Source organism: Dermacentor variabilis, chromosome 2, assembly GCF_050947875.1.
Source record: "Dermacentor variabilis isolate Ectoservices chromosome 2, ASM5094787v1, whole genome shotgun sequence".
Lineage (NCBI taxonomy): Eukaryota > Metazoa > Arthropoda > Arachnida > Ixodida > Ixodidae > Dermacentor > Dermacentor variabilis.
Window position 1 is genome coordinate 74,482,773 of NC_134569.1, and position 16,876 is coordinate 74,499,648.

Here is a 16,876-nt window from a genome sequence, read left to right on the forward strand (position 1 = left end):
TATTTTCCTTGTGCTAACTGGTAACTCATCACGCTCATAAGAGCGAGCGAACGGGGGAACAAGAAAAAGAAGAGCTACAGAGGTGAAGCATTAAGTGAAGATTAATTTTAATACGATCATGCATAAATGCAACCTATTAGAATTCAATATATAAGAGAGCCACTCGAATGATGGATGCGCATGCATGAACAAAATGATACCTGCATAATTTCGTCATTATATTATTCGATATGAAAACACGCTTATACAATAGTAACTCAGGAGAAATACAACGCAATAAATTGCTTTTAAATTATCTTCCTTCTTGCTGTGGTAAAGCGTCTTTATCTAATCGCCAAATGACTGAGCACCCGCATCGTTACGCCCAGGGTGGAAATTGTATCTCGTTTGATGATAAATGCCTTAAAGAGAGCGAGAGAGAGAGAGAAATAGCGAGAGATAGAGAGAAAGGGGAAAGGTCGGCAGGTTAGCGACAAGGGAAAAACCAGTTTGCTAACCCGCACTGGGGGAATGGGGAGGTAAGGAGATACGGCGGGAGAGAGGCATAAATGGGTTGAAACAAGCAAAAAAAATGTATATGGATTAACAATGGTTTATTCTAGAACGTTAGTTTGAGGGCGTATTATACACCGCCGCCACTGGAAGTTCCGAGCTTTATGCGACATAGCATTCTTAGTTTTTCCTGTTCCTAATTACCTTTGTTCTGCGAGACAGCCATGAGGTCACATCTGCCCACCTTTGACTTATTCCTGTTGCTGATGAGGTACTGCGCTCTTTCCGTGTACAATGTCGTGGAATATGAACCATTTTCAGAGAACAATGGCTCCATGTTGAGCCAGAAGTCGAGACCCGTGTGGTTTTCCTGGAATAAATGCAGAGACCGCTCCATCTCGCATATATTACACAACTTACACTATTACAATGAAGCATCCTCCATGACGGTTGGCAAAAATCTAATAAACCTGCCCTAGCGTACTGTGCATTGAAGGGGAGAAAATGTGCAACCTTTTACGTATGTTATTTTCTTATTTTTCTGCGTTGTCATGAGACATAATGACGGAATGAGACAGAAAAGAAAGAAAGGCAGGGAGGGTGAACAGACGCATGTCTTGGTTGCTACCTTGCAAGCGAAAAATGAAACTACACACAACTATGCTGGCTGATTTCATGCTGATACGGCTCATGAAATGCATTCCACAAGTCCCTCATTCATAGCCTTTAACATTTGGTCACTTCTTAACCTGAGTCTTTTATGTTCACTTCCGCGAACTGGCTTTGTCACAGGCCTTGTCCAAAGTTGATGGCCAACATCAGCTGCAGACGCAAGAGGGGGGGCATTTATGGCGCAGGACATTGTCTTGATATAGTTAACCCTAGGATAAATTTTACTAATAAAGAATCGGCGGCACTGTATGTACCGTATTCGACTGAGTTTCGAATATAATCTGATGCAATTTTCCTGTCTTTTGAGTTCGGAATTACTAGATGCGTATCAGTACATGTGCTTCGTCAACAGAAGTGTCCATATTAGTTTAAATAGAAGCGAAAATGCCCTGTCGTAGAACACGCATCGCGTGCACAAGTCCACGTACATAGGTTATGCTGTGCCTGTAGTAGTCCTCTTCTCCATTGTAGTAGCCGTAAAAACTGTCGAAGCCCCGGCATGTCGGAGTAAGACTTGTCTTGTAGTAGCCGACGTCCCACTACGTAAAAAAAAGTGTATAAGTAGAGAAAAAAGAGGGAGTAGGGGATGGGGGAGAGCTCTCTTTGATGGAAACTGGAGATGTTTGATTGACGGCACACCTAACGTGTTGCTGCAGGTGCATGCGATGATAAACGGTCTGATGCACGGAGGAAATTGGACAGGTAGATGGCACACACAAAACGCGCAGCATCCAACCTACGCAAATAAAATGTCTCGTTGAGACAAGCGTCTCGCAGAAAAGTTAAAAAGCGCATTCGTAGTGCTGGATGCACAGGCGACCCTTGTCCACTGCCCAAGTACATGTACAGTTACCATGTCATGTTACCAGTAATGTACCTATCATACGAAGCCAACAAGCACTGACACCAAGGACAACATAGGGAAAATTACGTAGGCTTAATAAATGCAAAAAGAAACGATTAATTAATGGAAATGAAAGTGGATGAATAAACAACTTGCCACAGGCGGGGAACGATGCCACAACCTTGGCATGGGATCGTTCCCCACCTGCGGCAAGTTGTTTTTTCATCCACTTCAATTTCGATTAATTTATCGTTTCTTTGTTTCATTCATTAAGCACAAGTAATTTCCCCTATGTTGTCCTTGGTGTCAGTGTTCGTTGGCTTCTTATGATATGACTAATAAACGCGGGCCCCTCGGTTAGCCCCCTTTCTTCTCGTTTAAGTAATGTACCTAGACTGACATGGATCGATATGACATACAGAAAAGGAGTTGCAGTTTCGCCCGAAAGGCGAAGCACCGATTGCGATAGCATATTATTACAGAACTGTACAAAGTAACGATAGTAGTTTTATCAGCCACGTAAACTTGTAAACATTCGCTCACTAGCTAACTTAACAAACATGCAGTCACGCTCGCACGCAAGTATGAACACATCTCACTCAATGACTGCGGACAGTCGGTGTCAAAAGGCTGGCGTTAGGAAAAGCGGATGCAGCAGCGACCAAATTCAATTTCGTGCTTCCTATGGTTTCAACGCGAACGAAGCGGGAAGAACACAGCGCACACTAAGCGATGAACCTTCGGCGTGCTCTGTACCCACTGCCGATCGCATTCCAGAAAGGGCCCGTGCAGCTGCGCTCAGCCGCGACACGTAGCCGCTGCAGGTGTAGAACGCTCCCCTCCCTTTCCCGGTTCCTTGCACGCGATGGAAGAGTGCGCGCTTCCTCCCCCCTTCCTCCCATGCGCTTGCGAGATTGAGCCACCATCGTCGGCTCACTCTCGCAACCTTTCACTGGCCCCCACAGCATACGGCGCGCGGCCACGATGTTATCGCACTTGGAATACGTATAGAACATCTCAGCGGTGACGACGGCGATGACGGAGATGCGCCTTGAGTGTCCATATAATTGCTGTCGCAATAAAAGACAAAGGGAACAAGAGGAGAGAAAGAGAAAGGAGCTCAAAGTAGAATGTGTACACTCTACAGCGCTTGACTCAACGACGTACTCTACAAGTTAAACTCAGCCTGTGAGATAATACAGCGCTCCTGGAAGAAAATATTCTTGGACCATGGCCTATGCGTTCTTGCATGCAAAAGGCCACAAAGGCTCTTCTGCACTTCGTTAAGAATAATGGATTGTACGAACGTTTGTAACAGCGGTGGTTCGTCTGCGACTGTGAATGAGGTACTCTATTTTCTTTTCGCACCTTATCTATTCTTCCCTTTTCTCCTTTCTCTTCATTTCTCTCTTTCTCTCTACAGCGCAAGCAGGCGGCATTCTTAAGGTCTGTTACGTTGGCCTGTAGATGTTAGGAAATTAAGCACCGCAAATGTAGTGTTCTGTGCGGAGTTATTTTGAGGCAAATGGTAGCCATCTTTTGGTTCTCATAAAGGGCGACTGTGTAGTCTCTCAATGACAGCGCATATCAGCTAGACACATATAGGGTGTGGAAGATTGTTTCTGGTTGAAGGTACAGTCAACCGATTTTTTAACAGTACATCGTGAGCGTCGATTGGCCGGCCGGTTAGCGCATGTTTCGTCTGCTTCGCTCATCCTACAAGGATGACACCGCCCCTGTCGTGATTAACAGTGGAAGCTTGCGCCACGTTTGAAGCTAGATCTCCTCTTGATAATCCCCTCTTGCGTTGTTATTTCTTGCCCATGATACAGTTACCTTTCAGCTTTAAACGTTCCTTATTACAGCGAAGCTGTATATGGCTAGCCGATTCGTCCGTCCATCTGTCGCTTCTACGCCAAAAACTACTTGTGCCCATAGCCATGAGCATGCGAGAAAAAAAAAGAGAGTGATGCCGATTGGCTGCACCAGTAGGCCACGCGTCATATGCACTCCTGAGGAGCAGGCAACTTTCTAAAGCTACGCCCCGGGCAGAACCGGGAACAAGGTCGTCTACGCCGTGCCGATGTTGCAACCCGGGCACAAGAAGAGCATCGTGCAGCCGAACGCAAGCAGCAACTGCATACCGAGGATCCGGCAGCCTAAGAGGCCGTCGTTTATTGAACCGTCAGGATTAACCCTGTGATAAACACCGGGGCCGCACGTTTCAGCTTCGCTGGCTAACCATCTGTACGGAGTTATTGGACAGTGTTTTCTTCCCTGTGCATGTGCACTGCAAGAGCACACGTTAAAAGAAAGAAAAAAAAAAAGGACGCAAGCCAGTGCCACAAGCTCCTGCTGTGCGTGCACCGAATTAATCGCTGCAAGGGCTGTGTCCTGTGGGTACGAAGAACCTAGTAGACGAAACTTGCACTTCGAATGAACGTGGTGCGCACGCGCTGCTCTTGCTGTTCTCGTCGCTTCTAGCCGTTAGAAGGCGCTAGCTAGCCGGCTGGCCAGGCGAAGCTCGCGCGGTACTGTTAAAGAATCTGTTGACTGTACATGTGTCACCGGTGGAACTGTCGTCTATTTCAATAAGGAAGGCATATGCATATTAAGATAATGGAAACAAAACCTACAAACTGCGCCTAAGTCGGAGCTAGCAACAGACAATTGCCGTCATCTCCACGTATGCCCTGGGATGCACTTCTGATTCACCTGGCCTTCAGCTTGTCGTAATGGTGGCAGATATGTTGACCCCTGGCACTTCTGACGACGCACATATTAAGAGCGCAAACTGTGCTCCCTACACAGCTAGCTAATAAATTGCTTCTGACACTGAAACTCTGTTTCCGCGTCTGAGGTGATGTCATGTTACATCAGTGGCGAACCAGGCCACACTGAGGCGCTCGTTTATCTTGACCAGCTGGCATTTCACTTGGCATAAATACCGGTCACATGCTTGAGACAAAGATTTGACCTTGATTTAAAGTAGCCTGAAAAAGCAGTCATTTGTGATAGCTTCCTGTTTAGCTCATTTAGTTGAATGAGCTTCCCGGAACGACGCAGATGGCGGTCTGAAACCATACATCGCAAGGCAACCTTATAGAGCTTGAATGTTCCTGTATTTGGTATCTGTACGGGATTTCCTTTCTAGCTTCGTGCTGCCTTAAGGGAGGTGCCCCACTTTCCCCCTTTCATTATGTTCACCGCACTTCCAACTTCCATAGAACAAATATCGTTGAGGAAAATTGAGTGGTGCTATTTCTCATTGCTATCGCGAGAGGAATTCGTGTGGACTCCCGTCGTTCGCACCTGGCTGCAGCTGAGACCTATCCTGACTGCCTTGTGTCAGGTTCAATGAATGGGACAACGACGTAACTGACAGTGGCGACTACACCTACGCAAATTATCGATTATGTCGGAGAATAAGGACAATATTGCTGCGCGAACCTTATAAATTGGCATTGCAGGATCATAATGAGTCAGTGATATATCGCACTTCAACAATATCAGATGAATGACCGCGTAAAGAATAAGTCACCTGGCGACGGAAACCTTAGAATTCAGTCGTAGCTTGCTAGAAACTAGTTTTCGTTACACTATAGACCTAGTCGAGGTGACACAAACACAACTGCATGCAAGTTCTTTCTTTCTGTCTTTCTCTCTTTCTTTCTTCCTTTCTTTCTATATATATATATATATATATATATATATATATATATATTGTTTTGAGATGCTATAGGCTAAAATACACAGAGAATGCTCCTGCTTGAGTTCGCATGGCGGTCAGAGAATTGCGAGTTTGTGTTAGGCTAAGGCATGATCCTATGTACATGCAGCATACAAGAAGCAATAAAATGGTGTAGTCGAGAAAGGGTGTTACTTATCCCCCTTTTTTTTAAAAGAAACCTACCTTTCCAACGAGGTGGGTTTCGTATTCGATGTCTCTCAGATACTGGGGCATTAGGCGTACGTCTAAAGGTAAACCCCATGGATCGGCTACGTCAACCGCGAGTCCTTGCAACCCTGCATAGTACGAGTAGACTGACCATGAAAGAATGACTACTCAGCATGTTAGTTTTCACAAGCTTAATGAACGTTTTACTTCGCACTCTTTCATTCCGGTTAATCAATTGGAGCGCAAGCGGATAAACAGAAAAAATGAACACATCGTGACGTTGACAATTGTGTTGTGTTCAGAATACAACTCGATAATATATGCGTCCCTCGAGCCCCGGTCCAGTAATCAAGGATGAAAAGGATTTTTTTCAGTCATCATGCAGGCATGTGGCAGCGTAAGAATGTGTGCATGCGTTTCGCATGTACAAAATAATTTAAACCTTGTCCGACAGTTACACATCAAGTGATAAAAACGCTATCGCAGCGCGAGAAACCCAATCCACGTACAGGAATGCTATTTCCTTGGTTATCATGACAGGCGAAAACCGGTTGTGGCTAATGAGTGTTCCATAATAATCCTCTATGAAATCTCAATGTCACTTGTCCCGCCCTCACGCATAGCTACGCGCATGCACAAACAAGCATGCTTGTGCATGTGCATGTACGTTTCCTTGCATTTTCTTTTACTGTAGTAAATTCACCTGTTCGTATGGCATAAAGTCCGGTGAGGAGGGCAGACCTTGAAGGCGTGCAGGATGGCTGCGCGTAGTAGTTGTTGAGTATGATGCCGTCTGCAGCCAAGGCATCCAGGTTTGGCGTGGGGATCTGAGAGGACCCATGAAAACTGACGTCGTCCCATCCCTGCGATCAGCACCGATGTCATTTAGTAGTCAGAAGATAAGGGCTGCTCATATTCTCATACATGCGATATAGCCGTTCGCAAGATATTCCTGGCTACGCGGAGGCCCTTATTATGTGTCTTCAGATATCTATAGAATCTCAGGAGTAAGATCCACAGCAATGACGCCGTAGCAAATAATATCTGGTTCACGAAATAAAAAGGCTCTTAAATGAAGCTTCTCCTGTATGGCGCCAGAAACGTTAAATAGAAGCCCGAATAGCCAGCCCCGTCAGTCAACGTGCGCGCACGCCACATTCTTTTGGAGCTTGGCGTTGGTTCATGGCTGATTCGTAAACAGATGTGAATCCCTTGCTCCTCTTAACAATCCGCGTAGAGGATTACTCCCTGCAGTCAACTGTTTCACTTTATCATTGGCATGACGCAATGATGATTATTATAAACAGGAAGTAATTATAGCTCGACGAATGTTAATATTTGAATGGCACCTGTAACATGTATCACTATGAAGGAAGTACTCAATTTAGGTGCCCTGTTTATTAATACTACAGTTTCAAAGCATTCTAAACTCTAGTCGGGCTCATTGATTCAAGGAGGCGAGCAATGCTACTCTGTGAAATATTGAGGGAGTAACGGCCGCCGTAGGCAAGTGAGCTTTCATTACAGATCCTCTCTTTATAATGTTCAAAAACATCCGAGAATGGTAGCACTTATAGGTTGAATAAAACTATCCATTCCAATATTACAAATTTCATATGAAAAGGACGCTTGCCATATTGAATAAGACTATCCATTCCAATATAACAAATTTCATCTGAAAAGGCCGCTTGAACAAACTAAATATAAGAATCTCGCTAAGGCGTTAGAACCCAGAATTATGAATGACGTCGAGCAAAATGCCTGCAGTGTAATACATTAAAAGGCTGATTATTATAGCGCTTCTCTTGTGTACTTCTTCGTCCCAGTCGTTTCACGCGCTTTATATATGTCACGATGCTACCAGCAAGGTCAAACATTAACTCCTGTCTGATTTGTTTCTAAGAAAGTTATGGAATTCACGAACTGCAAGGGTTAGATATTTAAGTTACCTAGTATATTATTCTAGGCCTATGCGAGATTGCCATTTGGCCACTGCTCAGTTCATGTTCCCTGTGAACCTCGCAGCGACGTTTAGCGCCGTCAATAGATAAGACACTAACGCAGTCTGTTCAACTATTCCGGCTTAAAGCTCAGCTCTCTTTGCCTACTTTGTCGTGTTTGGCGTGACTGCCTGTCTGCTAGGTGTTGCTGAGTCGGTTGCTATGTCAGCACATTATATATATATATATATATATATATATATATATATATATATATATATATATATATATATATATATATATATGCAGGAAGGAGACGACGAACCTTTTAGAAAACGTGTTGTTTTCGGCTAGTGGACCAGCCTTCATCAGAGTACAGTCTGTACTCCTACTTAATCTGTACTTTGACGAAGGCTGCTCCACCAGCCGAAAACTTGAGATAAACAGGTATTCTAAAACGTTCGTCGTCTTTTTCCTGCATATGTCACGTCGGTCCTGCGCGCTGAACTTTGAAGAAACCCCATGTATACATATATATATCTATATATATATATATATATATATATATATTATATATATATATATATATATATATATATATATATATATATATATATATATATATATATATATATATATATATATATAGAAGTTGTACATTCGTCGAATGAAAGTACCCGAGAACAGGTTGATATAACACTCGTACGCTGACCAAGGACGCGATCCTCTATTCCGCGCAATAAAAAGAAATAGCTTCCTACATAAAACAAGGAACCTGAATCTCACAGCCATCTTTATGTCGCCATGATCATGTTATGCTGAATTGGACATACATTGATTTTTGTTTACTCTATCTTAAGTAATTTAGCCATTCGGTTTGTGCAAGCTAGGTGTGACTCTTTTCGGCCACTTGTCCGTGTTCAGCACATCCCACTGTGGCACAAGAGTTACAGAATCCCCTAATTTTGCCTGATACGTGCCGTTCATTCCTCTGCATGTACCTGTCATCACCATTCTTTCCTCGAGAAGCATCATGCCTTGCCTTCGTAATTGAGACAACGCTGAGTATACTTCTCACACTCTGCATCTGCATGATTTGGAGTTTGTATTTCTGCAAACTTGTGCGCGACGTAGTGCATAAACACAGAAATCGCATGACAATAAATTACGACCTTAGTGGTAGTTAAGCCCACACATCCTATTATATTACACGTAATAGTTCCTAAAAGGGTATAAATCGCGCGTAGTTGTAATCCCTTTATTTAAACATTTCACTCAAGCTTTTCTTCACATGGATTCCAACATGTGCGTTGGATTGACTGGATTTGCATAGATAAGTGCCTATGTCATACCTGACTGCAGAAAAGATGCAAATTGAAGTGCGAGCAAACCTCTGAACGAAAAAGTTTGGTTTCTAGGACAAGGCGAAGCGAAATGTACGTGAGTGACTTAAGCGGGGATTTGAAACAAGCCAGCCAATGCACTGATAACTCACAGGTTATCAGCCCGAGCCACCTTACTTTGCGAGCAATGATACACTGTCGAAGGGTGGGCTCGTTCCACATTGGTGTCACATCTGTGGGCATTAGCTGTGTTTACACGAACTGTCGTTAAAGAAAGCATTAGATATAATTCAAAGAAAAAAAAACAAAGAGCGCATCAATAGGACCGAAGAAAGTTAAAAGAATGCAGGCGTGCTGTTTTCTTTCTCTCTTTCTTTGGTCTTGTCGTGGCGCTGTTCTTTCTCGGAATAATGCTCGACCAACTGCGAACTTTTCACACTTGTGCATTAGGTACCATGTTTTTTTTTTCCGTTTTTTTTTTGGGGGGGGGGTACACATGGTGTTGCTTACAGTCAGCATCCCGATTACTAGCTATAATAATCGGGACGGTGACTGCAAGCAATGCTGTTTATTTCTGAAAGAGAAAGTGCATGACTTGCCACGCTTTACTTATAGACAGTTAGTTCGTTCAAACATAGCTAATGCTTACCCGAAAAAGGGAAAAATTATGCTAACAAAAGAAGGCCCAAGCAGTCTGAATAGGAGAAATAGTCTTCCATTATCAAGGCTTTAAAATAAAACAAATCAAATAAGCCCTTACTGCAGTTACGCTTCTTTGTTTAGATTTGCAGGTGGAATAGTTTTTCTTTAGATCATCTCGGGACCGCAAACAAAAAGGCTTTGTCGCATGTGTCCACGCCACTTCCCGTGTTTGTTGAAGAAAAAGATTTCAATGGTGTCATTATATTTGGCACACGCGTACCACTCGTTCCCGCAAGGTGCAGGTATGGAATCCTCCTGCTTACTTGGAGTAGCATATCGGGCGAACAGCCAGGCTAGCATCTCCAGCACATAACTAAAGCTTGAGTGTATGTGGTTGTGCGTGTCTATCTCTCATTCCTGTAGCTTTAGGGGTAATGAAACGGCATTGATCCTGATCCTCTAAGTGCAACGTCTGAACATAGTGGGCTTTCGACGCCCCAGAGGCAAGTAACGTGCAACACAATTTAAAACAGTCAACTTACCAGGTCGTCGGCTAAAATGAACACGACGTGAGGTGGTCGTTTGGCGCATCGTGATACTCGCATTAGTAAGAGCAGCATTGCTAAGCAAGGAATGCCGGCCATTGCTCTGCTAGAAAAAAGAAAAAGGATTAGGTTAGTACGCACGCCTTTGCCCGTGGATTATTCAAATTGATCTAAATTGTTTTCGCTCATTCATTCTTGCGATCGGCGAATTTCTGATCTCTAAAGTATTCGCGGTGCCCCGAAGAGGCGATCTTGATTGGACTGGCCAGCATGTATGCAGCCTGAAAGAGACTACCGCTGGCTTCAAAATATTAATAAGTGTCGAGATAAGCAGAGCTGCCACATATGAAGTGTGCGCTAACCTTACGCGGAATTTCATTATATTGTAATCTTATTAAAGAGGAAATCGGACATCCACCCGTTCGTAGCAAGTGGCTGCCTCGAAAAGGTGGTGGTCCCGTGTTCGAGTCCTGGACCAGGGCGAATTTTTCTTCAACTGCGAGCCTTTCTTTTGAGGAACCCGTATGGATATCCTTTGTTGCTATTGCTACGAACGGGTGGATGTCCGATTTTCCCTTCAATAATTACTTCTTTCCACCTTGCGGGTTTCCACAGAACTATTTCGTCAATCTTCTTTTGTGTTTTCTTTTGCGAGGAACTGGCACTTTACATTTACTGCAAATTACGCATTACCTTTTGCTACTAATGCATAATGACTCACTCTCTTGCTCTCTTTCTTCGTTCAGGATGGCTGGTCATAATTCACAGGCATTGCCATGTTTTTAAATAGTTTTTTTACCAAAACTACGACACTGGAACTTGTTAAACACGATGGCACGCGTAGCCTTCCGGAATGCTTGCTGCATACTGCCGCCAACGCGTGTCACATCTGTTCAGAGCTCACTTAGTGAGATGAAATAACAACCGCTGGTGGTACAGCGTCACTTAGCTGCAAAACATTTGACAACTTCCTGTTTAAGCTGCGTTGGATTTTCGAGTCGTGATCTCAGAGTCTGGCGTCGCACAGAGAGAGGTAGAGGTAGAGGTAGAGAGAGAGAGAAGGGGGGAACTTATTTGAAAGAAGCCAGAGAGGTCGGCCAGAGCTAGCGTGCTCTAGCCTGCTACTCTGCCCAAGGGGAGGGTGAACGACGACATAAAAGCGTGGTGGAGGACGATGATGACACAGAAAGAGGGATGTACAATGGTGAGAGCAAGTTCAATATTCTGATGATAAACTTACAGAAATGTCATCCGAGAAAACCACTGGCGGGTTCAATATCTTGCCTGTAGTCAATAGTTAAAATAAACCTTCAGATAAACGCGCTCAGACGAAGCTGGGTTGGTGGTGGTGGTGGTGAAACATTATTATTAGAGAAATCTTTGCGCGGTTTATTCCTGGTTGGTTCCCTCTAACAGGACTCCACTGGTGATCGCGGTTCGCCTTGCCTGGTCGAGGTTCACCAGTTGGCTTCCCAGGTCCAGTTCAGGGAGTCTTGCCTCCCAAAACCACGTAGTGAGTGTGTGTGCTGTGAGTCGCGTCGAGACTGCGTCGCCCGGACGGTCGGGGCATTCGTGCGTTATGTTCACGGGTGTTGCTGTGTCGTTGCAACACCAGGTACGTGTCCCGGACGTATATCTGTCTGGGGAGATGGCGTGTAGGCGGGACAAGTGTTAGTATGTGTTTGTTTGCAGGCGGCGCCAGTACCTAGCCGGGAGTTAATTGAGAGCTTTGTGTGGGGTAGCGTATTGTGTTCTTCCGAGACGTTGGTCCTGTAGTATTTGTTGACTTGTGGTGAATAACTTGTGGGTCACTAGTCGGCCTGTCGGGGGCTGAAGGACGGTGCGATCTGCCGCTCGGCTAGTGAGACCTCGAGCTGCGCAGTCCGCCTCTTGGTTGCCCCGCACGCCTTCGTGCACGGGGCACCAGACGATACCGTGGGTTCATTCTAGTGAGCAGCCTAAGATTCGAATGGCTTGTATAGGAAGTACCACCCCTGCTTGAGCAGCAAAGGCGCCAAGCAAAACCTTTTCCGCATGTAAAGAGCTGCGATAAGCGGCTTCAGTACGGCAAGCACTTGCAGATCACGTTTAGGGGCCAGATTCTGGAGACCACAAGAATCGCGCGCATTGACTCTGCCAGGTGCTTCAGCACTGTCTGAACGTGTTCTATCTTCCATCTCCTTGTTTTACCGCTGTGTCGCCGGTTTCGTAGGCTCTATCCTTCTTCGCTTTAAAACGCAGAGGACCACTAGGTACCGCTGTCTTGGCCTAAGGTCTAGAGGGCAGCATAGGCCATTCAGTGCCTGCATCAGCCGGTGGAGGCGAACATTCGCCGCGTGCTCACACTGACCATGAATTCACTGTAGGTGCGGTTACTGTCCTCGATGCACGCCCATGCAGAGGTGGTCGTGGCGCCTTCGCCCCACTATGCAGTTCTTCTGAAATGGCTTTGTGGCGTTTCTTTCGCGAGCGTTGGTGACTTTGGCAACCCGATTGAGCAGCATCTTTACGTGAAGATTGCGATTTTTTGAAGAATACGAGCTTCACGTTCCATTGCCATTTGTTGTGCGTGTTGGTAAACTGACTTGGAAAGAACATTTAGCGCCAGCGAACAAGGACAGGATTGTGGTGTCGTCTCCATTCTGTCCTTGTTCGCTGGCGCTAAATATGCTTCTTGTTCCAAATTCGGGCATTCCTTCGAAGTAGCTTGGTGAGGGCCAGTATAATTGGGACATTTAAATGAAGACGCATCAAATTCGGCGGTATTATGCTCTCCGCCGCTACGCGATCTCGTTAATTCACTTCTACAAACAGTGCCCCCTGTAGTATCCTTAGACATTTCCTGCACTGAAGAGGCCTCGGAACGAATGGTTGTACACGGTGTATCATGTAGTCTGCTTTTACAGACGCTGGTAATGTCGAATAAGCAAATATTAACTTGATGCATTGGGAGTTCCCCAAGCGGTGAATCTCATGAGTGCGCGCCGATGACCTCAAAAGACTGTTGAGGTCCGCCTACTTGATTTTAAGGTCCACATTGGAAATCGCACCAGTCGCTGTCTCCTTCCTGTAAGTAATAACGAAGTGGAAGGGGATCGGGCTTAACTGCAGGACGTTCTTTAACGGCTCTAGTATTGCTGAATTTCACGCATCTATCGTCAGGATGTTCTTGTGAGCGTTTATCCTGATCTCGTTTATTTTCCCAGCGGCCATACTTTCAAGATATTTAGTTGGAAATTCCCTGCTGAGGGAGTTCATGCTGTGTGACGTCGAGAGCGGCAAATAAAGTACCATGAATGATTCCTCCTCACTCTGATTTGATGAAGTCGTCTCAGTCGACATAAGGCGCATTTTCTTCACACGGCGGCGCATGGCTATGGTGTACTTGCTGTCAGAGTCCATGACTTCCAGCGCTGAGATCTCCGAGGAATAGCGCTGGTCGGAGCTTCCAAAGGGACGTCGTTCAAAAATGAGCGATTAAGCAGACCACTCACCTGTTGGGAGCGGGAGTGTCTTCTTGCTCATCCTTGATGAAATGACTCTCGCGAAAATGTCAAAAACGTAAACAATACATAACAGCGAGAGGCCCAGAGCACCGGTGACCCCTGACCCTCGGACCCCTGGGCACTGAGGTTAACGCTCGAGCTTACGCCGCCGGAGCGTCTCTAAACGGGTGGCTGACCTACGATACCGGTGCCTGCCACGGAAGCTTGGCGGTTCCACGCCGTCGTCCGTACCTTCTCGACAAAGGTTGATTCTTTCTGTTGAGCACGAGGTCAAGAGGTTGAAGGAACAAAACAGGGGGTTTATTTACAAAGGAGAGGCAAGCATGTCTACAGAGAAAGGTAATACTCGTACTGACAGGAGCAGAGTACACCATAACACGCAGAAGCTACATGTCAGAGCTACTGCATCGTTCTGAGCGAGAAGCCTCCACACCATGAGGATGTCTCTTAAAGCCGCTCCATCTTCTCTAGATCACTCGCTAGAGAGATCAATCAATCCACTCAATCAGTCCTGTGTTTCTAATCTATGCAGCGCACCGCTTCCGAGGAGGGCAAATACATAAAGCACACGCACCGCCCCTAAGCTGATCCTGGAAAGGAGGAATCAAGCATACCAACCCAGTGCTTGACTGACGACCGGGGGGATGTCAATAGCCCAAGCACTCCAGAAGGTAAAGCCACTCCAAACCCTGGCGTCTCTCGCCTAAGCTCTGGGAAACCCTTCGCTGTCTTGTCGACACGCCGATGTCTAACAATTTGCCGTCAGTGAAAGACGCGCCTTCTGGTAGGAATGCGGAATCTTTCACCATTTCAGTGTCAAAGTTGAGAAAGTGTAATTGTGTTTGACGTCGGTACCGCAATGACCCCGGCCTCCACTCTACAGTGTTGCGACCTGGGGTTCTGAAGATGTGAGATGTTCGTTCACCGTGAAGGAGTGAGGGAATCTGGGGCTGGGGGTTACATCCAGGATGAATATTAATGATGATGAATACTGAAGGTAACGTGAATACGTTCAAGTTAGAGCTGCCGATTTCTTCACCAAGAGTCCGTCTTCCCTTTTCACCGCTCCGTCGTCTTGCTCCCGTCGCCTTCCCCAAGTCCGCCGTCAGGAGATGGAGGACAGACATAATCCTCCACCAATCCGGAGGTTGGTAGTCCTTTTTCTCTGAGGACAGCTTCGCCCAAAACACACACGCATCATTGTGCCCAACAGCGAAAGAGGAACGCACAATGACCGGTCTGCGGCGCGGACGTGGCAGGACGGAATTCATTCTCGGCTGATGTCAGGTGACGTGAAGGAATGTCCCTTTGCACATTGCCCAAACCATTCCTGGCTTAGCCAAACTGTTTGCCACGAATCACCGCAGTTGGAGATGGCTTTGACGAAGTCATCGGCTCATTCACCATTGTCGAGTCCTCCGTGAGCGAATGGTTTCGCGGAATAAACGGCCAACCACAGCAACGGCGAATACGCCAAACCTAACAGCTGCCAACGACAGGGGTCACCGCGCTGATTCTTTCTGTTTTTATTCGCTCCGTCTGCAAACATCATAGTGGTTGACATGTAGATAATCACATTTCGCAGTTGGTGAGGAAAATACCCACAGCATAATTTAAAACGTGAAAAAAAGCTATACAGGCAACCACAGGAGAACGTCACTGCGACCATTAACGGCGGCAACTTTTACATCTTAGCTCTTGCAACCATCATTGCAGCATCCTGTGCACCCTCCTGGCTACGCTCCTATTTGCACGTAGTAGGTATGTGCCACTGAAGTTCGCATTGTTGGGGATTTGCATTCGTATAAGTTACAAGAAGGACGCGTACGTTGCTTTCTTTAAAATGGCTTTTGGGCCCCATAGCTGCCTCAGGTGTCCGATAATAATTATTACCATATGAATCATGAAACCTGCCTTTGCAGTGATGGATATATTCGATTCAACTCAGCCAAGCATCTTGTGGTTCATTCTCCTTATAGTGTTTGCTGACAGATATGTAGGAAGGATCTGCTAAGCTTCGCAGAAGTACGTCAGACGATCTGCTACATGGTTTGGGATTTGTGTGTAAAAAATACTTTGGGAAGGTGAATTATATTCTCTGCCACGGATTTAGTCAGGTGTGAAAGACGTATACTTATGTTCTCGACAGTAAATGTAAATAAAAAGGATGTGGCTTGTTCAAAAATGCTATTCGATATCTAAGTGGCTACGCTGTCGTGCCACGGAATAATATACTGTTGTACCATGCAGTATTATATGATGGCTGTCCCTCGTGTTATATTTGTTTCTTTATTACGTATTATAGAGCCTATGAAGCAGCCGTAAGCAAAATAATAATGCGGTACGTGCAATAAGGCAATAAGGTACGCTGCAAAGCACATGTGCAAGGACTGGATTCGCCTAATTGGAAACACATTTTTCCACTTTCTTCTCCTGAAAGTCGGGCATGTGTTTTGATAACCTCTGTTCTCTTTCGCTCTACATCTGTTTTAATGTTCGCACCTCTGCCGGTACGTTTTAACACCCACACTATGCGTATAAGTTAGGAATACAAATATATTTCTGCTATATGTATTTATTCGTTTCCCATCTGCAACGAATAATTTTTTGTTCCGAATGGCTACCGCTCGGCCACTCATCCTGAATCCCCAGCCCTGTTTCACCGGCCTCACTCACGTGAGGTTATTTCGTCACTTCTATATCATGCTGCCTACTTTCCGATATACGTAGAAGTCCAGGGCCAGTATGCTACAGTGACTCATTTTCTCAGCATTTTTCCTTGTTATCATAACTGACCGATGCCGGTGATGACGGGGGCGCAACGTCGTTCGGACCACTGGAGGAAGGAAGGGAAACAGGAAGTGACAGGCAGAGAGGTCAACCAGATGGATTGCCCGGCTGGCAGCTCTGCACAGGGGGATGGAGTAAGGGCAGAAAAGAAAAAAAAAAACAAGAGAAGAAACAAGAAGAATGTATCAGTGCACGTAATCTATA

At 45.6% G+C, this 16,876-nt stretch overlaps 2 protein-coding genes across 5 annotated transcripts in view; one reads left to right on the plus strand and one right to left on the minus strand.

Annotated features, from left to right (window-relative positions):
- Positions 1-16,876, minus strand: part of LOC142572091 (arylsulfatase B-like) — a 32,426-nt gene that overhangs the window by 13,809 nt on the left and 1,741 nt on the right. Inside the window, exons 1-6 of one of the 4 annotated variants that reach the window (XM_075680941.1) lie at positions 11,098-11,271; positions 10,374-10,479; positions 6,610-6,769; positions 5,922-6,034; positions 1,593-1,703; positions 737-862 (exon numbers count right to left, since the gene is read on the minus strand). In XM_075680941.1, the coding sequence (XP_075537056.1) occupies positions 737-862; positions 1,593-1,703; positions 5,922-6,034; positions 6,610-6,769; positions 10,374-10,479; positions 11,098-11,135 (654 nt within the window). In that variant the 5' untranslated portion in view covers positions 11,136-11,271. Of the gene's footprint in view, positions 1-736; positions 863-1,592; positions 1,704-5,921; positions 6,035-6,609; positions 6,770-10,373; positions 10,483-11,097; positions 11,272-16,876 lie in introns of those variants that run through there. The other 3 variants (XM_075680940.1, XM_075680943.1, XM_075680942.1) reach the window with 3 other exon arrangements.
- The window catches only part of LOC142572095 (uncharacterized), a 28,098-nt gene continuing 22,699 nt past the window's right edge, over positions 11,478-16,876 (plus strand). The window contains exon 1 of the mRNA XM_075680949.1: positions 11,478-11,580. Within this exon, the coding sequence (XP_075537064.1) occupies positions 11,571-11,580 (10 nt within the window). The 5' untranslated portion in view covers positions 11,478-11,570. The remainder of the gene's footprint in view (positions 11,581-16,876) is intronic.